Source organism: Carcharodon carcharias, chromosome 3 (assembly GCF_017639515.1).
Source record: "Carcharodon carcharias isolate sCarCar2 chromosome 3, sCarCar2.pri, whole genome shotgun sequence".
NCBI lineage: Eukaryota > Metazoa > Chordata > Chondrichthyes > Lamniformes > Lamnidae > Carcharodon > Carcharodon carcharias.
In genome coordinates, this window is record NC_054469.1 from 59,744,011 (window position 1) to 59,771,527 (window position 27,517).

General features: G+C 45.2%; 1 protein-coding gene across 5 annotated transcripts in view; it reads right to left on the reverse strand.

Annotated features, from left to right (window-relative positions):
- armc3 (armadillo repeat containing 3) overlaps positions 1-27,517 on the reverse strand; it is a 303,392-nt gene that overhangs the window by 24,927 nt on the left and 250,948 nt on the right. For all 5 annotated transcript variants that reach the window (XM_041184977.1, XM_041184973.1, XM_041184975.1 and 2 more), the window contains 2 exons: positions 6,541-6,641; positions 3,042-3,149 (listed from right to left, as the gene is read on the reverse strand). In XM_041184977.1, coding sequence (XP_041040911.1) covers positions 3,042-3,149; positions 6,541-6,641 — 209 coding nt within the window. The remainder of the gene's footprint in view (positions 1-3,041; positions 3,150-6,540; positions 6,642-27,517) is intronic.

The window sequence follows — 27,517 nt, forward strand, 5'->3', positions numbered from 1 at the left end:
GATTGTATCAAACAGCATGTTCCCTCTGCTGTTCGCAACGGGCAAGGTACTGACGGTACCTAACTAGCCTGTGCTTGCAAAACTCAAAACACAGTATCCAACATTAGATGTGATTCTGCAATTGGACAACATTTGCTAAATAGTTCTGTGTGCTAATAATCATGCTGACAACCAAGTTAAGATTGTCAGCCAGGCTCACCAGGTGGCGCATTTGCAAGTACTAGAATCTACATACACTTGGCCTTGTTCTTTGCAGACAGAAAGAACATGTACACACATTGCGCCTGTTTCAGCTAAATAAAATAAGTGACAGCCATTCGCTAGTTGATTCCCAGGGCAATGTAAAGCTGCCAAGTTTAAAGTTCAAACTGTCAGTCACCATCCAGTGGCGCATTCTCCATGGCAATGCCTCTACCAAACAGAGTCCACTTGCCAACCAATCAGCACTCTCTTTTCATACAGTATAAAGTTGTTGCTTCCCCTGACATTGGCTTTCTTTGCGAATTGTCCTGATGAGTGCAAGACGAAAAGCTTCAACAAAAATTCTCTTTTTTCAGCAACACTCAAGTTCTGTACTACCAAACGACTATAATTATATCAATATTCCTTCACTGTCTCTGGGTGAAATCCTGGAACTCTCTCCTTAACAGCACTGTGGTTGTACCTGCACCACATGGACTGCAGCGATTCAAGAAGGCAGTGAATCACCACCTTGTCAAGGGCAATTGGGGATGGGTGATAAATGCTGACCCAGCCAGCGATGCCTACATCCCATGAATAAATAAAAAAAGCCACCTTCATTTTGTTGGCAGCCATTACTGAGGGATTTCTGAGGTCAGCTGGACTGGAGAGAGTGAAATGTGTGTGCTCAGGTGGCATTTAAATATGGCGCCTGGACCTTTGATATCATTAGGTAATGGTGGGGCGGACAAATCAATTCCCAACCTGCCATGTGATTCAGAGAGATACTCATTTGTACATAATTAATGAGCTTTCGAGCACGGAATTGGACCTGATTTACTGCCACTCTGCCAAGCAGAAAATGCACCATGGAATCTGCCCGCCACCATCCTTTATCCTTTGTTTCTCTCCACAGATATTGCCAGATCTACTGAGTTTTTCAAGCATTTTTTATCTTTATGCGGGGTATGTGGAACATATCTTGTTCCAGTCCTACTCTGGCCCCCTCCCTCATCTCTTTTTCCAGTACACTGATGGCTATCAGTGCCATACCCTGCTCTCACCTGGAACTGGAATACTTAATCAACTTTGCTTCCAATTTCCACTCTTTTCTCACTTTCACATGGTCCTTCTCTGAAACTTCCCTTCTTTGACTTCTCTGTCTCCATTTCTGGGGACAGGCTGTCTACTAACATTCATTATAAGCCCACCGACTCACATAGCTACCTCGACTACACTTCGTCACACCTTGCCTCCTGTAAGGAATCCATCCCATTCTCCCAGTTTCTCTGTCTCTGTTGTATCTGTTTTGATGATGCAACCTTCCACAACAGTGCTTTTGATATGTCTTTCTTCCACCTCAACTGAGGATTCCACCCCGCCACAACACTGTGTTGACCAAGCCGTCAGCTATTTCTGACCCATTTCCTGCACTTCCCTTTTTCCTTCCCCTCCCTTTCAGAACCACAGCAAGGTTCCCCTTGCCTTCACTTTCCACCCAACAGCTTCCACATTCAAAGGCTCACCCTCTGCCATTTCCACCACCTTCAGCATGATACTACCACCCAAACACATTGCCCCTCCCCTCCCCCATCAGCATTGCAAAGGGACTGTTCCCTCTGCAACATCTGGGTCCACTCCTCTATCATCCCTAACACCTTGTCCCTTTCCCATGGCACCTTCTCATGCAAATGCAGGAGGAGTAACACCTGCCCTTTTATTTCCTCTCCTCACTGCCCAAGGCCCCAAACATTCCTTCCAGGTGAAGCAGTGATTTACTTGTATTGTTTTCAACTTAGTTTACCATATTCGCTGTTCACAATGTGGTCTTCTCTACACTGGGAAGACCAAAAGCAGGTTAAGAAGGGTCATGAAGGAGGCTCTGAAGAAAGGTCATACAGACTCAAAACATCAACTCTGTTTCTCTCTCCAGAGATGCTGTCAGACCTGCTGAGTTTTCCCAGCATTTTCTGTTTTTATTTCAGATTTCCAGCATTTGCAGTATTTTGCTTTTACCAAAAGCAGATTGGGTGACTGCTTCGTAGAAGACCTCCACTCAGTCCGCAAGCAAGGCTTTTGAGCTTCTGGTTGCTTGTCATTTTTAATTTATCACCTTACTTGCCCACTCACATTTCTGTCCTCGGCCTGCAACAATGTTCCAGTGAAGAACGCAAGCTCAAGGAATAGCACTTTGTCTTCTGATCAGACATTTTACAGCCTTCTGGACTCAACAATGAGTTCAACATCATACCTTGAACTCAGTCCCCAATTTTGATTTTTTTTTTTGCCATGTGCCAGTTTGAATCTTGTTCTTCATGTTTTTGCTTTTGGACAGAGCTATTCATTATTTACACTCAGTCTGGATAAATGCTTTGTCTCTTTACTACAACTATTTCCACTCCCTTTTCCTTTTGTTCCATGACATCTTTGTCATTTAATCTCTCCTGCCCTATACCCTATGCCAGATCTTCCCTTTTGTTCTTTCCCACTACTACCCCTTTGTTGGGTTAAAACCCATCCTATTTCTACCCTCCTTTAGTTCTGAAGAAGAGTCATATTCAATTTAAAGCATTAACTCTGTTTCTCCCTCCACAGATGCTGCCAGATCTGTTGAGCATTTCCAAAACTTTGTTTTTTATTTCAGATTTCCAGCATCCACAGAGTTTTGTTTTTAAAAGAAGCACTGTGTGAGGTGTGAGTAAAGTGGACAAAGCTAAAACATGGGTATCTTGCTCAGAGAATGTGAGATTAGCAGTTATGGATTTTGACCAGGGACTTAGGTTATCACCTCAAAAGTTTGATTAAATTATAATTTCACAACCATTCTGTAGAAAAGTTACATAAAAAGTTGCTAGACAGACCTAGATGATTTATCTCTACTGTAGGTTTTGCTAGAAACGAGGCGATTACTGGAAGTTGACGGAGCGTCACTGAGTTTGTCTTCTATTGCTAATCCTGCCATCTGGTGTCTGCAAAATAAAACATTAAATTCAGTAATTTTCATTTACATGGGAGGAAAAGGGAAAAAAACAGCAATTATTACAATATTCCGTTCCAAGTTTGTTAGAATTCTGTGAAAAGATATTGAGGACATGGGACAAAGTCTTATATCCTGCAAGATTTTTCAAAAAGATTATCAAATCTGATGTTTCATGGGCTAAACATTTGTCAGTTTCAGCTTTTTGGCGAGAGGATCATGATCCACAAGTTGTCCATTCCAATTCCATTGGAGGTGAGTAGCACACAAGCTTGGTGCTCCCGCCTCATTGTCATGATTATAGCTTGGGGCTGAGCAGGTTCCTTGCCGCTGGCTTCCCCTGTGCCACCGTGGCTGCCTCCGCATTCAACAGGGGGCCAATGAGCGTTGTATTAAGAGTGCATGTTGTAGCCAGCTGGCTCTTCTTAAAATTAGTCTTCCCCTCTGAAAGGAAAGTTGCACTGAGTAATGTTGTTTGAATTTAAAACATGGAAAATAAAACCCCAGGACAGAATGAGGGTTCCAAGGTCACAGATATGGCATTGGAGGCATAAGTGATGGAAATGGGCTGGACGTTTGAGGTGTGAGTAAAGTGGACAAAGCTAAAACATGGGTATCTTGCTCAGAGAATGTGAGATTAGCAGTTATGGATTTTGATACCAGGGACTTAGGTTATCACCTCAAAATTTTGATTAAATTATAATTTCACAACCATTCTGTAGAAAAGTTACATAAAAAGAAGCTAGACAGACCTAGATGATTTATCTCTACTGGAGGTTTTGCTAGAAGAGAAGCGATTACTGGAAGTTGACGAAGCGTCACTGAGTTTGTCTTCTATTGATAATCCTGCCATCTGGTGTCTGTTTTTGCATTTTAAGCTCTCTCTGACCTCAGGGCAGACACCTGCTGCTACTATTTTGTTGATTCCCTTGTCTGCACCCCAAGTAGTGTAGGCATTGGGCAGGTACATTTATACCTGGTGTCCATGACAAGATAACAAATACTTTGACAGTCAGTCCTAGAGGCCATAGTTGGTAGCAAACTGGCATTTCTTCTGGGATGTAAGGTACACAAATTTTAGACTTATGTTTTCTTGTAAGAATCTTGCTTCCTATTTTCAGAACTCCTCAGACCTGCAAGCCACATCAGTAATGCAAGTTTTAATGAATCAGGACCTAACCTGTAAATTGTCATGTTGCCCTGTAAGGATATTGATCTGCATATTGATTTACAGGCTAGCTTAACTCAAGGCATGAATGGGGCTGAGTGAACAAGAGGGAAACCTCCCTGATGCTGTTGGCACGAAGCCTAGGCCTCACTTAACACTTAGGCCTCAATTCCACGACTGACAGGCTGCATTTTGATCACATCAGGAATTGGGCAGACCAACCCCATGCCATGCACAATTTATGGCACACTTCTTAAGGCCTATTTAAAACAGGATGCTTCTTTTAAAGAGGGATTGCTGCTTCTACTCTTATCATCACAGATAATGCTATCACTGATCAATCTCCAAACACACCCCTCTTCCATGTCCCGATCTTATCTCCTTCTGTGTCTGTCCCTGGAAAGAACAACCCCCATAATTCACTTACAACTGAACTTTCAAATCCCAATTGTTTAGCCTTTGGCCTTTCTTTCACCACAACATTTCAGATTTGCTCATCTGTATCTTTACCTCCATCTTTGGTGTCTTAGTCCCCAGTAAAACCATTACTCTCTCTCACCCTGGCCATTCCCCCTGGTGCGGACCCCATCTCCACTCCCTTAGGTCCAAGAGTCGCTGACTTGAAAGGATGTGGCAGACAGCTAGTTTAGCTGTCCACCGCCAGATCTGGCTGGACCACATAAAACACAGTCGGGTCTTGCTCATTATTCCAGGAATCTTGGAATACAAAGCCCCAGGCTTCTTTTCTCTAATGCAAGCCATCTTTTTAAACCCTTCTCCCCTGTCTTCTCAACCCTCACCTCCAACAATAAGTCCACGGAGCTCATGGGCTTCTTTGTCACCAAGATTCAGAATATCTGATCAGCTCCTGCTTCCTCCTAGCCCACTGAGCCAAATTTCCTCTAAAGCTTCGCCCATACCCTAGGCCTGAACTTGAAACTTTACTTTCTTTCCTATCTTTCCTCATGGCCTCTCCAAGCTCACCTTATCCATGAGAACCACATCCTGCTTCCTCAATCTATTCCTACTAAAGAGCTGACCAGCTACGTTCCCTTCCTTGCCCCCATATTAGTTGATTTTGTTAACAGTTCTCTCGCCTCAGGTACTGTCTGCCTCTCCTTTAAATCTGTTGCCAGCACCCCTCACCTTAGGGAAAAAACAATCCTTAACCCCCCCTTTCCTCATTGTTACCTCCCAAATCCGTGACCATGTCCATGTTTGAATCCCTTCAATCAAGTTTTGGCCCCTGTACTGAAACTGTTCTCATTAAAGTCACAAATCCCATCCTCTGTGACTGACAAAGTTAAACTTACCCTCCTCGTCTTTTTTGACCTGTCTGTAGCCTTTGACATGATTGACCACACTATTTTCCTGAAATGCATCTCCACTGTTACCCAGTTGGGTGGGTCTGCCATGTGGGTTCTATTCTTATCCATAACTGTAGACAGAGTATCAGTTGCAATGTCTTCTCTTCCTGCTTCCAGACTGTTACCTCTAATGTGGCCCAAGGATTTAGCCTTGGTCCCCTCCTATTTCTCATCCACATACTGCCCCTGGGCAACATAATCCAAAACAGAGCATTAGTTTTCATATGCACCAAGTCCTGTTTACCCCTCAGCCCTGTGCTCACTGATCCACCTTGGCTCTCAGTCAAGTAATGCTCCATTTTAAAATTCTCATCTTTGTTTTCAAGGTCTTTTATGGTCCTCCCCCTCCCTTCTCTGCAATCTCCTCCAGTCCCACAACTCTGAGATATCTATGCTGAGAAATCTGAATGTTTCTTCTGAATAAAAAAACGGTGTGGTTAAAATGTGGCAGGCAGAAGCGCATTGGGAATGCAACCAGAAATAGTCACTTTAACCACCTGCTTTGCCTCTTTCTTATTGGGCATCCTGGGTTAAAATCAAGACTTGAGACTGACATTCTATCTGGTGAATTCACAAATAGGATCTATAATCAGAACTTCCCATTCATATCAATGCATTGAAGTTTGATGTTATATACGGGGAGTGGCGGGGTGGTGAGGGATGGAACCCCCCCCCCCCCCCCCCCCACTGAAGGGCTACTCACCAGCAATTCATTTGAACGCTAAAAAATGTAAAATTTAATCCACCCATCTTGGTTTCTAACTGACCCCTTTTAACAGTCTAAACATTAAATAACAATTTGATCTTCTCAAATAGAATTGGGAGTAGTAAAATGAAATGAAATTTACCCTTCTGTTCTTTTTGCATTAATTAGCAGTATTGGCCGGTGCGGGTTCAATTCCTGATTACTGAGTTCTTCAAGAGGCAAGATCTTCATGCCTGGTTTTATCTGGAAAGATAAACTTTACAGTTAACTCAGCCCCTGTGAGCATTTGTACTGCATTTGTTTTTTTAACTAACCTTAAAAAATGTTCCAGCAAATTGACTTGAAGATCCTCAAGTATGTTTTCAAACCTCTCTGCAAACTCTTCACACCCTCTTTGGGAAAACTGCTGTAGCCATAAATACCAGGCATTATTCTGGATTTCTGGTTGTTCTCATCTCCTATACATCACCATCAGAGGTTGATCCATAAACCATTGTGGCCTTTGCCCTCTGGAGTTTTGTCCCAAGACCATCTTCTCATCTTAAGTCTCACCCTTTCTTCAAAATCCTACTAATTCTAACCATGCTCTCAAAGTTCCTCACCCATTTGCTTTATGATTGGTATCCACCTCTCGTATCCTATCTTCTAAAGCACAATTCATTTTCTATTTGTATGAATTGTGCCACACTCACACAATATAGCCTTATGGAGAAAAAATTCAAAATGGACACTTTAAAACAAAATGCAGTTGAGAAGTCAAGTTTCCTGTCAAGATACATGGAACTGTACAAGGCGCTTGAGCTAATTTTTATGCCTGGACACGTTATTAAAATGTAAACAAACTTTCAGGATGTTTCTTTGAGAAGTCATTAAAATGCAAGAGACCTTTCCTGTGGTTAATGGCTGCCCTTCTCCAAATAATTGAAGAAACTGTTTTCACAATACTGCTTGCAGACCTATTGAGTTCGCATTTGAATTCCAGAGAATGGGTTTCAAAAACTCTATTCCATCATGATGACATGTGAATAGGCGGAACTCAGATGTCATTGACAGTGGTCTAGTCGTCAAAAACCATTAGTGAGGGCAATGGGCAGAAACACTCTGGTCACATGACAGAAACTAGGGGTGGAATTTTATGGCCCTGTGGTGGTGGGGTGGATCCAGAAAATGCGGTGAGCCATTCAAAACTCCATCAACTTTGGCGGGACCTGAAAATTCCGCTGGCGTGAGGGGCTGTAAAACTCTGCCCTAGGTTACAGGTAAGGACATTTAATAAGGCACGGTTTTGCACACTTTTTTTGTGCTGTGCTCCTCAAGTAATCCATGCAATGCATTAATTGATTCAAGACTCCAAAACAGTGGTTTCAGTGTGAATCTCGTTGTATCATGACTCAACCCAAAGGTTATCCAATAAATGGCGCCCTCAGGCATGATCCAAGATGATATTCAGAATCCAGGAGTTACCAATCACCTCCATGAAACTGATCTTGGAAGTTGGGTTGCCGCAGGATACACAAGTCATGGCAGGTCAGATATCTAATATTAACATGGAGGATGTTTAAGATGATAACAAAAACTATCTGCATATTAACTGCATGATATTCTTTTTTATTTCCATAAGGTTGGACATGGTTTGAGTCCAAATATATATGCAATCAATCATGTTTTGAGGAAAATGTAAGTATTGAAAGTCAAAGGCTGGGAATTCAGTGGTGAGTAACACATCTCCTGACTCCCCAAAGTCTGCCCGCCATCTACAAAGCACAAGTCTGCAGTATGAATGAATGTGAACTTGTTATCATAGCCACAGTATTTATCACACCTGTGATAAATGATTTATCACACCTATTCATGGCAACCACATCTACAGCTTGAGGAGCTTTGGCTCTGAGTTGACGACCTCCTGGTTGATTACCAGCCATATAAATACTGTGGATACAAGGGCAGGTGAGAGGCTGGGAATTCTGCAGAGAGTAACTCACTCCCTGACTCTCCAAAGTCTGTCCACCATCTACAAGGAACAAGTCAGGAGTGTGATGGAATGCTCTCAATTTGCCTGGATGAGCGCAACTCCAACAACATTCAAGAAGCTTGACACCATCCAGGACAAAGCAGCCCGCCCTTGGTTGGCACCCCACCCACCATATTCAACATTTACTCCCTCCACCACCTACTCACAGTGGCAGAAGTGTGTACCAGCGACAAGATGCACTGCAACAACTCAGCAAGGCTCCTTTGCCCACCTTCCAAGCCCGCAATACCTACCACCTCAAAGGACAAGGGCAGCAGATGCATGGAAACACCACCACCTGGAATTTCCCTTCCAAACCACAGACCATTCTGACTTGGAAATATATCGCCATTCCTTCACTGTCACTAAGTCAACATCCTGGAACTCCCTCCCTAACAGTACTGTGGGTGTTCCTACAACACATGGATTGCAGCAGTTCAAGAAGGCAACATATCACCACCTTCTCCAGGGTAATTAAGGGATTGGCAATAAATGCAGGCCTAGCCAGTGCTACCCACATCCCACGAATAAATAAAAAAAACAACTGGAGTCTGAGCTATGGGCACTGCGATGGGCCAGGGAGGGGGAAAAGTTAATTGGACACTTTGTTTGAGAAGGCAGGCACACCCCTTAGGCTAGGCATTTCAGATTTTGCCCATGGTCAGGAACAGTAAATATGAGTGAGGCAGGTACAGGGATCTAGAAGGTAGCAATGGAGGTGCCTCAGCCCTTGCAATTGTCCAACAGGTTTGAGATTCTTGCAACTTGTGTGGACAAAAGCAGAGATTGCAGAAAGGATGAGCAAATTGACCATGGCACCATGGTGCAGGGAGCCATTTAAGTAGGAGAATAAAAAGTTCTAGTAGGGGACAGTATAGATAAGGGGATAAGTTCTGTTATTTGAGCTGAAAGCATGAGTCCTGAAGGCTGTTTTGCCTGCATGGTGCTAGGGTTAAGGGCTGCAGAGAAACTTGAAGGGGAAAGATCCAGTTTTCACAGTCTATGTAGGTATTAAGAACATAGGTAGGACTAAGAAACAGGTTCTGCTAAGGGAGTAGGAGCAGCAAGGGACTAAATTAAAATGCGGAATCGTAGGGCACAGGCACCAGTACTGGGGAAAGAGGGAACTATACCACTGGGACAGCCTTCAACTGAACCACACTGGGACCAGTGTACAGGTGAATCATACAACTAGGACAGTAGAGAGAGCTTTAAATAGTGGGATGAGAATTCACATAAAGGGAGATTTGGAAAGTTAAAGAGAAAGAACAAGGCAATAGTACACGAAAGTGATAAGGGTAATGATAACGAGGGTGTGGCAGGAAGGGACAGAGTGTACAAACATAAGAGTGTACCAGCAAATAAGGTCTGAGGAGGGAAAAATAGTAAAAAGACAGAATTAAAGGCTCTTTATCTGAATGCACACAGCATTTGTAACAAGATGAATGAATTGTAGCACAAATGAAAATAAATATATATGATTTGATAGCCATTTCAGAGGCATGATTGAAAAATGACCATGACTGGGGTCTGAATATTCAAGGATATTTGACATTTTGGAAGGTTAGGAAGAAAGAAAAAGGAGATGGGGTGGTTCTGTTAATAAAGGATGAGATCAGTACAGTGGTGAGAAATGAGCTTTGTTCAGAGGGTCAAAATATAAAATGAGTGTGATTGGAGATGAGAGAAAGCCAAGTAAAGATGTCACATGAACATAAGAAATAGGATCAGGAATAAACCACATGGCTCATCAAGCTTTCTCCACCATTCAATACGATCATGGCTGATTTGAGCTTCAACTCCATTTTTGCACCTGTTCCCATGCCCCTTAATTTCCTGAGAGACCAAAAACCTGTCTATTCCAGCCTTAAATGCATTCAACGATGGAGCATCCACAACCCTCTGGGGTAGAGAATTCCAAATAGTCACAAGTCTTTGAGTGAAGTAATTTCTCCTTATGTTAGTCCTGAATGATCGGCCCCTTATCCTGAGACTGTGCACCTGTGATTTAGATTCTGTGACCAGCAAAAACAATCTCTCATCATCTACCCTTTCAAGCCCCTTCACAATTTTGTAGGTTTCAATGAAATCACTTCTCATTCTTCTAAACTCCAGGGACCATAAGCCCAATTTACTCAACCTCTCAGCATAACAACTAATTCCATGTACCAATTTAGTGAACTTTTGCTGTACGGCCTCCAATGCAAGTATATCCTTCCTTAAATGTGGAGACCAAAACTACACACAGATACTCCAGATGCGGTTTCACCAAACCCTGTACAACTGTAGCAAGACTTCTTTATTCTAGTATTCCAATCCCCTGGCAATAAAGGCCAACATGACATTTGGCTTCCCAATTACTGTCTGCATCTGCATGCTAACTTTCTGCATTCCTTGTACAAGCACACCTAGGTCTCTTTGAACCAGAAGCCCTAACCTTGCCTTTTGTGCAGCACCATATTGAATGCCTTTTGGAAATCCAGGTAAACGTATCTACTGGTTCCCCTTAATCCTATTAGTTACATCCTCAAAAAACTCTAATAAATTTTTCAAACAGGATTTCCCTTTTGTAAAACCATGTTGACTTATTCTACTCACACAATGCTTTTCTAAGTACATTGTGAAGACTTCCTTCATAATGGATTCCGGCATTTTTCCAACAACTGATTTTAGGCTAAGTGTTTTCTATCTCCCTCCTTTCTTGAAAAGCAGTGTAATATTTGCCAACTTCCAATCTAGTGGGACCATTCCCGAATCTAAGGAATTTAGGGAAATCATACCTAGCACAGCCACTATCTCTGCAGCTATCTCTTTTAGAACCTTAGGGTGTAGGCCATTAGGTCCCAGGAATCTGTCAGATTTTAATTCCTTAAGTTTCCCCAATATTTTATCTCTACTGATATTAATGTCCCTAATTTCCTCACTCTTTTTAGCCCCTATGTTATTGTCTATTTTTGGTGTGAAACACGTGTCTTCTACTATGAAGACAGACATGAAATATTTGTTCAATTTTATGTTATTCACTCATGTGGGTGTTGCTGGCTAGGCCAGCATTTATTGCTCATCCCTAATTGCCCTTGAGAGGTGGTGTCTTCTTGAACCGCTACAGTGCATGTGGTGTAGGTACAGCCACAGTGCTGTTAGGGAGGGAGTTTCAGGATTTTGACTGAACGATAGTGAAGGAGTGGTGATATATTTCCAAGTCAGGATGGCGAGTGGCTTGGAAGGGAACGTCCAGGTGGTGGTGATCCATGCATCTGCTGCACTTGGCCTTCTAGATGGCAGCGCTCGTGGGTTTACAAGGTGCTGTCTAAGGAACCTTGGTGAATTCCTGCAGTGTATCTTGTAGATGGTACATACTGCTGCCACTGTGCTTCTGTGGTGGAGGGAGTGAACGTTTGTGGATGGGGTGCCAATCAAGCAGGCTGCTTTGTCCTGGATGGTGTCAAGCTTCTTAAGTGTTGTTGGAGCTGCTCTCATCCAGGCAAGTGGAAAGTATTCCATCACACTCCTGACTTGTGTGGTTTCACAGCAGAACTCGTAGCCTCTGACTTGTTCTTGTAGCCACAGTATTTATACGGCTAGTCCAATTCAGTTCCTGGACAACAGTAACCCCCAGGATGTTGATAGTTGGGGAATTCAGCGATGGTATTGGCATTAAATGTCAAGGAGCGATGGTTAGGTTCTCTCTTGTTGGAGATGGTCATTGCCTGGCACTTGTGTGGTGCGAATGTTACTTGCCACTTGTTAGTCCAAGCCAAGTCCAGGTCTTGCTGTATTTGGACACGGACTGCTTCTGCATCTGAGGAGTTGCAAATAGTGCTGAACATTATGTAATCATCAGCGAACCTCCCTGCTTCTGACCTTATGATGGAAGAAAGATCATTGATGAAGCAGCTGAAAATGGTTGGGTCGAGGACACTACCCTGAAGACCTCCTGTAGTGATGCCCTCGAACTGAGGTGATTGACCTCCAACAACAAGATTGAGTCGATTAGGATTATATTTGCTGGAATTCAGAAGAATAAGGGGGGATCTCATAGAAACCTATAAAATTCTAACAAGACTAGACTGGGTAGATGCAGGAAGGATGTTCCCGATGGTGGGGAAGTCCAGAACCAGGGGTCACAGTCTGAGGATATAGGGACTGAGATGAGGAGAAATTTCTTCACCCAGAGAGTGGTGAGCCTGTGGAATTCATTACCACAGAAAGTAGTTAAGACCAAAACATTGTATGTTTTCAAGAAGAAGTTAGATATAGTTCTTGGGGCGAAAGGGATCAAAGGATATGGGGAGAAAGCGGGAGCAGGCTATTGAGTTGGATAATCTGCCGTGATCATAATGAATGGCGGAGCAGGCTCGAAGGGCCGAATGGCCTACTCCTGCTCCTAGTTTCTATGTTCTATGTTTCTAACCACAACCATCTTCCTTTGTGCTAGGTATGACTCCAATCAGCGGAGAATTTTCCTCGTCATTCCCATTGATTCCAGCCTTGCCACATTGATGCCACATTCGGTCAAATGCTGCCTTGATGTCAAGGTTAGTCACTCTCACCTGCATCTGCCATTTTCTCATTCCTCATAATAACTTTCCTGTCTCTGCTTCTAAGGGACCAACACTTCCTTTAGCTACTCTCTTACTTCTTATATACTTATAAAAACTCTTACAATCTGTTTTTATATTTCTGGCTAGTTTAGTCTCAAATTCTATCTTTTTCCCTTTTTATCAACTTTTTGGTGGCCCTTTGCTGGTTCCTGAAACACTCCCAATCCTCAGACTTGCTACTGTTTTTTTGCAACATTGTAAGCTTCTTGTTTTAATAAAAGGTTTTTTTAAATAAGCTTCTTGTTTTAACCCAATCCTATCCTTAACTTCCTGAGTGAGCCATGCATGGGTCCCTATTGCTGAGTTTGTGTTCTTCAATGGAATGTATTTTTGTTGACGATTTTGATTTATTTCTTCATGTGTTTCCCATTGTTCATTTACCTCCATAATTGTAGTCTATTTACCCAATTTGCCTTAGTCAGTTCTTCCCTCATACCTATGTAATTGCCTTTGTTTAAGTTTATGAGATTTGCATGTTATTGGAATACATCATTTACAAACTTAACATGGAATTAAATGGTATTCTGACCACTATTTCCCAGTGGATCTTTTACTATGACATTACTAATTAACCCCGGTTCATTGCACAATACTACATCTAAGATAGCTCTAGCCTTAGTCGGTTCCACTGCGTACTGCTCCAAGAAACTGTCATAAAAACATCCTACAAACTCATCCTCCAGACCATTCTTACCAATGTGATTGTCCCAGTTGATATGAAGATTAAAATCTCCCACGACATAGCCACTTCCTTTGCAATTCTGACTCTCTTTCCTAAGTATTGTGTATCCTGGAATATTTATTTCGTAACCCTGATCAGCTTGTAACCATGTTTCTGTAATGGACATTAGATCTAAATTATTTACCTCTGTTTGTGCTACTTGTTCACTTATCTTATTACTGATGCTTTGTGCATTCAAATAAAGAACCTTTAATTTAATCTTTTTACTTCTATTCCCTGCAATTACCTTATTTGCTGATGTACATTTTTTATTAAACTCTCTGTCCCTTCCTGTCCCACTCTGCTTGTCTTTACACACATCACTATACTGTTCCAATACCTCGATCTTTCTCTTTGGATTTCTAGTTCTCCCTTCACCTGAATCCTCCCTGCCACCCCCACCTCCAAAGCCCTAGCTATACAATTGGCCAGAACACAGCCCGGTTCAACAGGAGCCCATTCCAATGGAATAATACACTCTTCCCTGAGTATTAATGCCAGTACCCGTGAGTCGAAACCCCCTTTTCCCACACCACGCTTTGAGACACACATTTAATTTTCTGCTCTGTTTAACTCTATGCCAATTGGGCATTGCTCAGGTAACAATCCAGAGATGATTACCTTTGATGTTCTGCATTTTAATTTGGACGCTAACTCCTCAAATTCTCTTAGGTAGAACTAGGAACAATGTTATCCTATGTTGTTGGTCACTGGCAGGGCTGGTTTATAGGCCCCCTGACACTAGCTGAAGTGTAGGACAGAATATAAATCATGAAATAATGGGGTCTTGTAAGAAAGGTACTGTGATAATCATGGGAGATTTTAATCTTCTTTTAAATTGAACAAATCAAATTGGCAAATTTAGCCTGGAGGATGAGTTCAAAGAGTGCATTCTAGACAGTTTCTTACAATAAAATGTCCTGGAACCAACCAGGGACAGTCTATTCTAGGCCTGGCAATGTACAATGGATTAGATTAATTAATGACCTCATAGTAAAGAATCTTCTAGGTAAGAGTGATCATAACATGATGCAATATCACATTCAATTCCAGGGTGAGAAATTTAGATCTGAAATTAATGTCTTAAACTTAAATAAAGGCAATTACAAGGGTATGAAGACAGAGTTGGCTAAAATGGAAAGGGAAAATAGGTTAAAAGGTAAGACAGTACAGAGGCAGTAGCAGACATTTAAGGAGATAATTCATAGCTCAGCAGACATATTCCATGGAGAAGGAAAGACTCTATGAGGAAGATACAAAAATCCTCGATTCGAGGATGATATCTACTCAGGGTTACAAGTTTCTGCCATAGGAATTCATGTGACTGAACAGGTTGATTCTCGACCTGTAGATCTTTGGGAACATAAGGCAGGGTGTACCACAAAGTAGTAAGATCCAGAGTGCAGGATTTTCTCCCTTTTCTTTCCTTCTCTGTCGCCACTTTGCCTCATCATTAAGGATTTTAGACTCAAAGCATGATGCAGCTTGATGGACAAGTTGTCACACTTTGAATAAGCTCCTCCTAGTCATTAATGTCAATGCTGTTGTGCTTGAAGAAGAGCTTCAGGCTGTTGTCGAAGCGTTTACTTTGTCCTCCCTGGAACACTGGCCATTTGAGAGTTGAGAAAACAGGATTTGGCAGGGGAGAGGCTTTTCAGCCATCTGGACACAGTGTCCAACCCATCATAGTTGATTTTTCAGGAATTTTGCCTGAACACTTGTGGAGCTGACTTCAAGAAGAACACTAGCATTTGTTCAATAGGCCTTCAATTGAATCCAGTAGTGAAGGCATTGCTGGTGGAATTTCTCTAGCACTCTTATGTGCTGTTGATACACAGTCCAGGTCTCAATTAAGTAGGTGCGGAGTTGAACACCACTCTGTACACTAGGACTTTGGTTGACTTGTGGAGGACTTTGTTGTCAAATACTCACTGCTGTAGTTTGTAGAAGGTAATGCTGACACAGTTGATCCAGTGTTGGATCTCCTCGTCAATTATGGCCTTTTGAGATAGGTGTCTGCCAACGTATGGGAAGTGCTCAACATATTCCAGAGCCTCTCCTTAAACATATATGGGAGGTAGAATATTTGGCTCACCAGGTGTGGGTTGATGTATGAGTTTGGTTTTGGCAACATTCAAGGGCAGCTCTAATTTCTTGTAAGCAGAATTGAAGAGTTGAGAGGGGCTTGCAAACCTGGTGCAGAAAGGGCAACATCACTGCAGTCACCTGTAAACTGTAGATCATGTATCTCTATGGTGGTCAGTTTAGTTTTGGCATGGAGGCAACTGAGGTTAAAGAACTTTCCATCTAAGTAATACTTAATACATACAATAGAAGGTATTTGATTTTTTTGTAAGATGAATAGTTACCATCAGGTAGATTGTAAATAGTATGGGGCTATTACACAGTCTTGTTTGACACTGGTCTGGATTTTGAAGGTGCCTGTTTCAGGTCTCTCACTCAAGACAGTTGTGCCATCCATGCTAACTAAGGAAATTAAGGTTGGTATCAAATTGAAAGAAAAGACATACAATGCTGCAAAAATTAGTGGTAGCCCAGAAAATTAGGAAAGATTTAGAACCCAACAAAGGATGCTGAAAAGAAAGTGAGAAATTGGACAATGAGAGAAAACTAGCAAGAAATATAAAGACAGACAGTAAAAGCTTCCAGAAGTATATAAAAAGGAAGATAGTAGCTAAAGTAAGCATTGGTCCTTTAGAGGATGAGACCGAGGAAATAATAATGGGAAGCAAGGAAATTGCAGAGGCTTTGAACAAGTATTTTATATCTGACTTTACAGTAGAAGACACAGAAAGCATCCCCAGAGAGGCAAAAGGAAGGGAGGAACTTAAAACAATCATGATCACTAGAGAAAAAAACTATGGGCAGAATTTTACATTCGTCGGTCAGGCAGGCCAGACCAACACGGTGGCGGGCGGGCGATTGCCGCTGGCGAAACGGGCCGTGCCGCCATTTTCCGCGGGCAGGCCAATTAAACCCGCACTGCGGCTTTGCGACTCGCTTGGAGAATGGGAAAATAGTCGCGGGGGCAGGCGGCCTCAGACTGCTGGTTCCAATGGGGAGCCGGCAGCCTGTTTAAAGAGTGGCCAGGCAGCCTGCTTGAAGCAGTGCACCATGGCCACTCAGACAGGTAGAAATGCTCCAAGGAGGGCAGAGGAGGAGGAGGTGGAGGAGTGTAGGCTGCAGGAGAGGCCAGCGAGGCCACTGTGCACCCAGATTCTCGGACGCTTGCCTTGCTGTCCTCCTGGAAGAGGTGGACCAGCAACATGATGTTTTGTTTCCTGAGGATGGGAGGAGGAGGGCCCCCCATGTTACCAGCCAGGCGTGGGAGGAGGTGGGCGAAGCTGTAAGTGCCCCTGATGACATCAGACACATTGGCACAGAGTGCCAAAAATGCTTCAATGATTTGCTGCCCTCCGGATGGGTGAGTACCATGTCTCTCTGGGCTATTTGAGGCAGAAGGCAGCCTTAGCCTTTGGCCCCAAAAACACCCCCCGCCGCCCCCCCCACCCCATCCCAAACCCAACCACGTCTTGCTGCTGTTACTGCATAGGGCATCTGTCGCACGCTGGGTGGGCAAATGGGTACTGACAATGCTCACATCAGCCTTAGTGGTTGAGGAGAAGAAAGTCTTTCTGCGCAGCATATGTTGGTTTCTGTGGCATTTGAGTAGTTTGGGGGCAAGCTGCAGGGGAGACCGGTAGACACATACTCAGAACTTCAACACATGTCATAGTGATGGTAATGACATGGTCCAAGGGGTGCCTCAAGGTCTTTTGGGCAAGTACCATCTGCTGGCATCGGCGCCGCACCTATTTGATCTTCCTTTTCATGGGCGCTAGGACCTGTGTTGCTATTCAAAGTGATGGATGCCAAATGTGTCCAAGGGGACTGTTGGGGGAGGGATTTGGGACCAACCGTACTATCTTCTGGGGACTCATCACTAGTAGTGTGGACAGGAGCCGCTGGAGGCCTCAGATGGCCCACTGTGGTTGGGGTGCGGCATGTGCGTGCAGAGTACATGAGTGACCTGGCCCAATAAATCCTCTTATGTGTTTTGCAGGCAAAAAGTAACCACAATGCCCGGAAGCGCCTGAGGACTGGTGGTGGGCTTGCCCTCCTCCAGCGCCTCACTCCATTCGAGGAGCAGGCCATGGAGCTGGGCAGGAGGCAGGAGGCCAGGGCAGCCGGGGGTGGCGAGGCTGGGGTCCAGCAGGCAGGTATTTGAGGTCCACGGTTCCATCCACTCTGTGTGCCCACCATCCAAACCACTGATGGTTGCTGCAATCGTTAATGCTGCAACAATGCTCATTCACTGACTGAGGCAGTCTGATGTCTGGGTCATACAGGAGGGACCCTCATCCGCCTGAGGAATAGCCTCCCCACCACCTTCCAAAGTCACCTTATCCCATTTGTGACCACTATCACCATGGTCTCAAATGCCATCGGATTGCCGCTGCACACCCAAAGACTTATTCCATTTTCAGGGGTTTGGGACCTCCTGCACCCTTTCAGCCAGTGCGTCCCACATTACTTTGTCCAGAAGATCCTCAGCACCTCAGCTGTTAACCTCATGGCACTCAACTTGGATGAATGCCACCACGTTACTCATCCCTGCGCCATGGGGAAATGTTGCCTTCTGGCCACCCGGTCTTTGCCCCTCCTTACAGAATGAAGGGCAATAATATGACCTCTCAATCTCCTGAGTTCGGTGGAAAATGACACAACTGTTTGAAATGTTTCCTCAGCCGCGCAACTATCCAGGTAACAATGCATCCACATCAGATACCTCTGCACTCTCCCCACTCCTCTGGTTCTTTACAAGCCATGTGCCATTCATGTGGCCATCTAACCAGCCTGTTTGCATGTGCATTTAATGCTTGGGGCCCGTCTTGACTCATTTGGACCTCACCAATGTTCTTCTTTTCAGGGTCTTTAAGGGTGATCTACTTATGAGGGTGGGGGGGGAAAGGGATGAAATGTTGAAGTGAATGAACGGTAACTGATGCACTGTCCTTGTTGTTAATTTCAGCATCACCACCAGACTGGCCCGCACGTCCTCAATGCAGCCCCCCCTCCACACCGGGGGACAACATGTGCAACTTGCGGCATATCATTTCAGCCAGCCAGGCACCAGCGCAGACACACACACCTTTGGTGGGGACTTTACCGTCGTCTAGTGTCCCGGGTCACAGTGGAGAGGGCACGTAACGATCGCTGGAGGAGATGGTAGGGGCAGAGAGTATCAATGACTCCAGCAGACGGAGGGCTGCAGGGGAAGAGGCACATGCTGAGTCCGGCACTGATGACGTGCCTCTGGAGTTGTCCCCATTGCAGCAGCTGCAGGAAAGGTGGCAGGAAGTGTGTTTGCATCTGGCAGGGTTGCATGAGGGAATGGTTCAGTTTCTGTCTGCGACAGAGGAGTCTAGGCAGAGTGCATGCAAAGAATTCGCCCTCAGGGCAGAGCATCAGGATTCCTTCAATGAGAGACTGGCCACTCTCATAGAGAGGGGCTTCCACCAAATGAATCAAAATATGATTAGGTTACGCTCTGAGCTGCAAGCCCTCACAGCGGTTCTGGCCACAGGTGGTGTTTTCCATTGTGGGAGATGTTGTGGACTCCAAGCGCCAGCACTTGGTGCCCATGAATCTGCGGTAAGCAGTGAGGTAGATTTGGACCTCACGTCGGTGCAGCAGCTGCCTGCTGTCGCTGCAAGCTTCTCTCATGGTGCTCCAGATGAGGGCAGCAGCTCCTCCACCCCTCTGCATTGTTTCCGTTGAGGCTGCGACAACTGGGGAGGTGCCAGTTCAGGAGCTGGCCACTCCCTCCCAGGCAGGGCCATCACAGGCTCCACGGGCCAGAGGACACCCGCCAAGGTCATCTAGGCCAATAGGACAGCAGAGTCAGCAGGCTGTCTCACAAGCCACTCCGAGCGATGGGACGGCACCTAGAAGTAGCACCCAGAAACAAAAATATAAGGCACCTTAGGCACTCCCCGGGTATGTCACTGGTGATTTTGTGTTGGCCTTAGAATAAGGACCCCTTTTTGTAACATTGTCGAATAATCATGTGGGCTTTAATTGTGGACAGAATAACGTCCACCTTTGTTACCATGGCTGAGTGTCTTCTCATTGTGGTGCTTTTTTCATTTTCACATAATCATCATGAGTGTTCGAGTGGAGATTGATGTTTCTGTTCTAAGGCCTTAATTTCAGCTGATCAGGTAGAAGAGGTAGCACCTAAGTGCTACGTGTGGAAGATCCAAGCAATGCTGCTTCTGCTGATCCATGTGTGTAGAGCTAGCTGAAGGTTCTTTGGATTAAGTTGTCCCGGGTGTCCCTGCCTCCTTGGTATAAATGCGGGTCGTCGTTGTGGCCCTCATCATCACCCTGTGCTTCCTCATCCTCTGAGGCACTGCTAGATTCATCATGTGCAGCCTCATCCAGGGCATCAAGGTCTTCGTCGTCAATTGCATCCCCCTTTCCAGCACAAGATTGTGCAGGGCGCAGCAGACTACCATGATTAGAGAGATGTGATCTGAGGGGTACTGGAGTGTGCCCCCTGAGCGGTCCAGACAACGGAAGTGCATTTGAGAAGACCGATGGCTCTCTCCACCACAGCCCTTGTGATGCCCTGGCTCCTATTGTACCGATGCTCAGCTTCTGTTCTTGGACGGCGTACTGGTGTCATGAACCACCTTCGCAGGGGATAGCCCTTGTCACCCAGCAGCCAACCATCTAGCCGAGCCGGAGCACTGAAGAGCCCTGGCACCTGAGAGTGTCTGAGGATGTAGGCATTGTGGGAGTTGCCTGGGAACCTTGCGCAGACTTGTAAAATCCTGTGATCACACACTATCTGCATGTTTATGGAGTGGAAGCCCTTCCTGTTGACAAAGGCACCGGGCTCACCTGCTGGCGCCTTGACGGCCATATGTATGCAGTCTATAGCACTCTGGACGCAGGGGAATCCAGCAATGGCTGCGAAGCCTCTGGTTCGCTGAACCTGACTTGAGTGGTCGCAGCAGAAGTGGATAAAGGTGGGTACCCGTCTGAACAGAGCGTCTGTAACCTGCTTGACACAAGTGTGGACAGCTGATTGGGAGACATCGCAAAGATAACCCACCGAGCCCTGGAAGGAGCCAGAGGCATAGAAGTGGAGGGCAACTGTGAGCTTCAAAGCTGCTGGCATGGGGTGTCCTTTCACACAGTTAGGGGAGGTCTCAGGGCCAATCATCAGACAGATATAGTTTGACTGTCTCCCTTGAGAGTCGGAGCCTCCTTCGGCACTGCACCTCAGTCATATTGAGGTAGCTGCTTCGCCGCCTGTATACCCTGGCAGCAGGATAATGGCATTCTTCTGCGGCCCCTTCCACCTGGGACAACCTCTTGGCCCTGCGCCCCTTGTGCCTGCACCTGGCCTCCCAAAGGTGACTCCCCTGGAGGCTGATTGTCCAGTCCTGGCCTCCTCCTTATTCTATCCCTCCCTTCCTCCTCAGGGGTGCTGCCTCCACTGGAGAGGTCAGAACCGATAGCCCCAGGCTAAATGGAGGCCTCCGGAAAGCTGCAAAGCTGAAAAAGAATGCTGTCTGCAGAATGCTTTCACCTTACACAAAAACCTCTTGGACATCGATGAGAACTACTAACAATCACACAGGTATGTTTTAAACACTTTCATCAATTATAACTTCGTGAAAAACATGAACAATCCCTCTGAGTCCACATATCCCAACATTGCAAAAGTTTTCTTAAATAATCTCCTACCCGCCTTCCCGTTGGGCCTGTGCGCTGACACAAAGTTTGCACGGGCCCCTCAAAATCGTACACAATTGGCAAGTTAAGGGGCTTAACGAGCCCTTCAATTAATGGCGGACAAACTGTCGCGCCTGCCCACCGAAATATCGCGATGGTGCGCGCTGTCGGCACAGGCTACTCCATCCGCACGTCAGCCGGAAAATTCTATGCCATGAAAACTAATAGGCTGCCCTTCTGCACTGCAACAATTCTGTGATTCTGTAACTAAGGAATAATGAGTCCCTGAAATCTGATGGCTTGCATCCTAGGGTATTAAAGGAAGTGGCTGCAGAGACAGTAGATGCTTGGTTGTAGTCTTCCAAAATTCCCTAGATTCTGGAAAAGTCTCAGCGATCGAGAAACCGCCAATGTAACACCACTATTCAAGAAATGAGGGATATAGAAAGCAGGAAACAATAAGTTAGTTAGTCTAACACCTGACTTTGGAAAAATACTAAAATCAATTATTAAAGAGTTAATGACATGACAGTTAGAAAATCATAATACAATGTGGTCAAGTCGAGTCAACATTGTTTTGTAAAAGAGAAATCGTGTTTGACAAATTTTTGGAGTTCTTTGAGGATGTAACGAGCAGGGCGGATTAAGGAGAATCAGTAGGTGTAGTTGGAAGTATTTGGGTTTCACATCAATAGTGGCCTTTTGAGAGGGGTGGCTGCCAAGGTATGGGAAGTGAAGGAGAGGCTCTGGAATATGTTGAGCACTTCCCATACATTGGCAGCCACCTCTGGATCAGCTGCATCAGCCTAACCTTCCACAAACTACAATAGTAAGTATATGACAACAAAGATCTGGAATTTTTGAAAATGTTCTTTCCAGCAACGACAGGTAATATTGTCATCCTTAAGAAGAGAAGCAACATCCTGTGAGGGAAGGGAATTTTATCTATTTGATCTTGGTCTATAGATGGCCCTGATGGCTTCAAAAAAGCTTTGCATGTCATGATATTTGTAATACTCCAGGTGTAGTCTTACCAAAGCCCTATACAACTGCATTAAAACTTCCTTAGTCTTATACCGCAATCCCTTTGTAATAAAGGCTAACACACCATTTGCTTTTCTAATTCCTAAATGGCCTATCCCTAATTCTGAGACTGTGACCCCTAGTTCTAGAATCCCCAGAAAGGGAAACACCTCCCAGGATCTGTCCTGTCAAGCCTCTTAAGAATTTTACGTGTTTTAATGATATAAACTCTCATTCTTCTAAAGCATATACACTGAGTGTGCTCTAGCAGAGGTTCTTTGATGCTTTGAATTCATTGCTGCATAGATAATGGCTCAATGTCATGATCACCCAATATTAAAATGACCCATAGCATAAATATTCAGGGCTGCGGTCACGGTAAGAACAACAGGCAGGGCAATGCTCTAACTCTGGTCATATGAGATGGCACAACTCAGTGACCATCTTCCTGAATAACTATAGGCATATTTAGGGTGTGACATTTATACCTAGGAGGTCAGTCTTAAGGGCAGTTACTGATGCCAGGGATGTGGTAACCCTATAAATTCTGTACAATGACCATCTTCAACAAGAGAGAGTCTAGCCACCTCTATTTGACATTCAATGGTATTACCATTGTCAAATTCCCCCTTCATCAATACCCTTAGTGTTGCCACTGGCCAGAAACTTAACTGGACCAGCCACTGTGACTACAAGAACAGGTCAGAGACTACAGCTGGGATTTTCTGGTCCCGCCATGGTGGCACCCGTCACAGGGAATGTGACGAGCCAGCCAAAAGTCCATTGACCTTTGGTGGGACTGGAAGATCCCAGTGGTGTGTGAAACCAAAAAGTCCCAGCCTAGGTATCCTATGGCAAAGACTTACCTTCTGAGTCCCCAAAGTCTTTTCACCATCTATAATGAACAAGTCAGGAGTATGATGGAATATTCTCCTTTTGCCTATATGTGTTCAGCTCCAATAGCACTCAAGTAGCACAACACCACATAAGATAAAACAGCCCACTTAATTGGTACCCCATCCATTACCTTAAACATTCACTCCTTCCAAGACTGGTGCAGCATGGTTGCATTATGTGCCAGTTCCACATGTACTGTAGCAACTTATTAAGGTTTCTTCAACAGCACATCCCAAACTTGTCTCTGTCACCTGGAGAGACATGGGGCAGCAGATGCATGGGAGCACCATAACCCCAAGTACCCCTCCAAGTCACATGCTATATTATGGCTTGGAAATATATTGCTGTTCCTCCATTACTGCTGGTTCAAACTCCTGACACACGCTATCTAACAGTACTGTGGGAGTACCTTCACCACTCGCCTGTAAGGAATCATACATTACAGACAATGTCCCAGACACCACCATCATCATCCCTGGGTATCTCCTGTCCCATTAACAGGACAGACACAGCAGAGGTGGCGGGACAGTGGTATAAATCAGGAGGGTGTTGCCCTGGGAGGCCTTAACATCGACTCTAGACCCTATGAAGTCTCATGGCATCAGCTGAAACATGGGCAAGGAAACGTCCTGCTGAGTACCACAGACCGCGCACCCCCCACGCCCCCCAACAAGCTTCAGCTGACGACTCAGTACTCCTCCATGTTGAACACCACTTTGAGGAAGCACTGAGGGTGGCAAGAGGGCAGAATGTCCTCTGGGTGGGGGACTTCAATGTCCCCCACCATGAGTGGCTTGGTAGCACCACCATAAACCGAGCTGGCAGGGTTCTAAAGGACATAGCTGCTAGACTGGATCTGCGGCAGGTGATAAGAGAACCAACAAGAGGGAAAAACATACTTGACCTCATCCTCACCAACCTGCCTGCTGCAGATGCATCTGTCCATGACAGTATCAGCAGGAGTGATCACCACACAAGTCTTGTGGAAACAAAGACCCGTCTTCACCTTGAGGATACCCTCCATTGTGTTGTGTGGTATTATCACCATGCTAAATGGGATAGCTTTTGAACAGATCTAGCAACTCTAAACTGGGCAAACATGAGGTGCTGTGGGCCAACAGCAGAGCAGAATTGTATTCAACCACAATCTGTCACCTCGTGGCCTAGCATATCTCCAACTCTACCATTACCACCAAGCCAGGGGATCAACCCTGGTTCAATGTAGAGTACAGGAGGTCATATGAGGAGCAGTACTAAGCATTCCTAAGAATGAGGTGTCAACTTGGTGAAGCTACAACACAGGACTACTTGCGTGCCAAACAGCATATGCAGCAAGTATTAGAGCTAAGCGAATCTACAACCAATGGATCAGATCTAGGCTCTGCAGCCCTGCCACATCCAGTCGTGAATGGTGGTGGACAATTAAACAATTCACTGGAGGAGGAGGCTCCACAAATAACCCCATTCTCAATGATGGTGGAGCCTAGCACATAAGTGCAAAAAGTAAGGCTGAAGCATTAGCAACAATCTTCAGCCAGATATACCCAATGGATGATCCACCTTGGCCTCATCCAGAGGTCCCCAACATCACAGATGACAATTTTCAGCTAATTAAATTCACTCCATGTGCTTATCAAGAAATAACTGAAGGCACTGGATACTGTAAAGGCCATGGGCCCTGACAATATTCCGGCAATTGTACTGATGCTTGCTCCAGAACTTGCTGTGCCCCTTATCAAGCTATTCCAGTACAGCTACAGCACTGGCATATACCCGGCAATATGGAAAAGTGCCCAGGTATTTCCTATACAGAAAAAGCAGGACAAATCCAACACGGACAATTACTGCCCCATCAGTCTACTCTTGATCATCAGTAAGGTGATGGAAGGGACCATCAACAGTGCTATCAAGTGGCACTTACTTAACAATATCCTGCTTACTGATGCTCAGTTTGGGTTCCACTGGGTCTTTTAGCTCCCAACCTCATTACAGCCTTGGTTGAAACGTCAGCAAAAGAGCGCTCAGTGTTCAACCGGAGGTGAGGTAAGAGTGACTGCCCTTGACTTCAAGGCAGCATTTGACTGAGAATGGCATCAAGGAATCCTAGCAAAACTGGAGTCAATGGAAATGAGGGGGAAAACTCTCTGCTGGTTGGAGTCATACCTAGCACAAAGGAAGATGGTTGTGGTGGTTGGAGGTCAGTCATCTCAGTTCCAGGACATCACTGCAGGAGTTCCCCAGGGTAGTGTCCTGGGCCCAACCATCTTCAGCTGCTTCATCAATGACCTTCCTTCCATCATAAGGTCAGAAGTGGGGATGTTCGCTGATGATTGCACAATGTTCATCACATTTGCAACTCCTCAGATACTGAAGCAGTCCATGTCAAAATGACCCAAGACCTGAATGAGCCAGTCGGAGCAGCAGCAGGACTGGAGTGAACCTGGGGGTGAACGGTGCCAATGGAGCTTCTCAAAAAAAGCCTGAGGATCTAGGCCCAGATCGAGCCAGTCGGAGCAGCAATGGGAGCAGATTGGAGCGAACCCGAGGGTGAACAGTGCCAGCAGAGCTTCTCAATAAAAGCCTGAGGGTTGGGGCCCAGATCGAGCCAGTCAGAGCAGCAGCGGCAGTGGAGCGGAGCAGAGCGAATTTGAGGGTGAACAGTGCCAGCGGAGCTTCTCAAAAATGCTTGAGGGTCGAGGCCCAGATCGAACCAGTTGGAGCAGCAGTTAACCCACAATGGGAACCCTGTCAGAATTCGGAGAGACTGACGAAAGTGACATCAGCGCAAAGCAGAGAGCTGATCAATAGGCAGTGGGTATGTTGTTTTTCTCCACTTTAAAGGTACATTAAGGAAATGTAAGAGTTCTAGCTTTTTTTTAAAAAAAGAAAGAAACTTAAATAATTTTCTACTTGGCTTAAATTTAGGGTAAGAGTATTTTAACTAAAGGTATGGCTGGGGAGCTCTGTTCCTTGTGTTGCATGGCCTGCAGTATGTGCGAAGTCTTAAATGCTCCTGGCAGTCTGGATGACCACATCTGCTGAAAGCACCACTGGTTTGACCAGTTTGAGCAGCAGGTATTGGAGCTTGTGTGTTGGCTGGAGACACAGCAGTGCATCTGGGAGGCTGAGAGGTACGTGGATAGCCCATTTTTAGACGTGGTCACCCTGCAGCTTAAGGAAGTGCAGTCAGAGAAGGAATGGGTGACCACCAGTCAGAAGAAGGGAGGCAGGCAGGTAGTCAAGAAAGCCCCAAAGTGTATCTCACTCGAGGAGTAATTTGACAAGGAAGTATTCAATGAACAGCATAACACTAGGAAGTTCTGAAGAACAAAGAGACCTTGGTGTGTGTGTCCATAGATCTTTGAAGGCGGAGGGGCAAGTTAGTGGGGTGGTGAAAAAGGCATATGGGATACTTGCCTTTATTAATCGAGGCATAGATTACAAAAGTAGGAAGGTCATGTTGGAGTTGTATAGAACCTTGGTGAGGCCACAGCTGGAGTACTGTGTGCAGTTCTGATCGCCATATTATAGGAAGGATGTGATTGCACTGGAGGGGGTGCAGAGGAGATTCTGGGATGAAACATTTAAGTTATGAATAAAGTTTGGATAGACTTGGGTTATTTTCGTTGAAGCAGAGAAGACTGAGGGGCGACCTGATCGAGGTGTACAAGATTATGAGGGACATGGACAGGATGAATAGGGAGCAACTGTTCCCCTTAGTTGAAAGGTCAGTCACGAGGGGACATGAGTTTAAGGTGAGGGGCAGGAGGTTTAGGGGGATGTGAGGAAACACTTTTTTACCCAGAGGGCGGTGATGGTCTGGAATGTGCTGCCTGGGAGGGTGGTGGAGGCAGGTTGCCTCACATCTTTTCAGAAGTACCTGGATGAGCACTTGGCACATCACAACATTCAAGGCTATGAGCCAAGTGCTGGTAAATGGGATTAGGTAGGTAGGTCAGGTGTTTCTCACGTGTCGGTGCAGACTCGATGGGCTGAAGGGCCTCTTCTGCACTGTGTGATTCTGTGAAGAACAGTTTTTCTGCATTGGACGGTTCCTCTGCGAAGAGCCCAACTGCACAACAGGGGAGCAGAA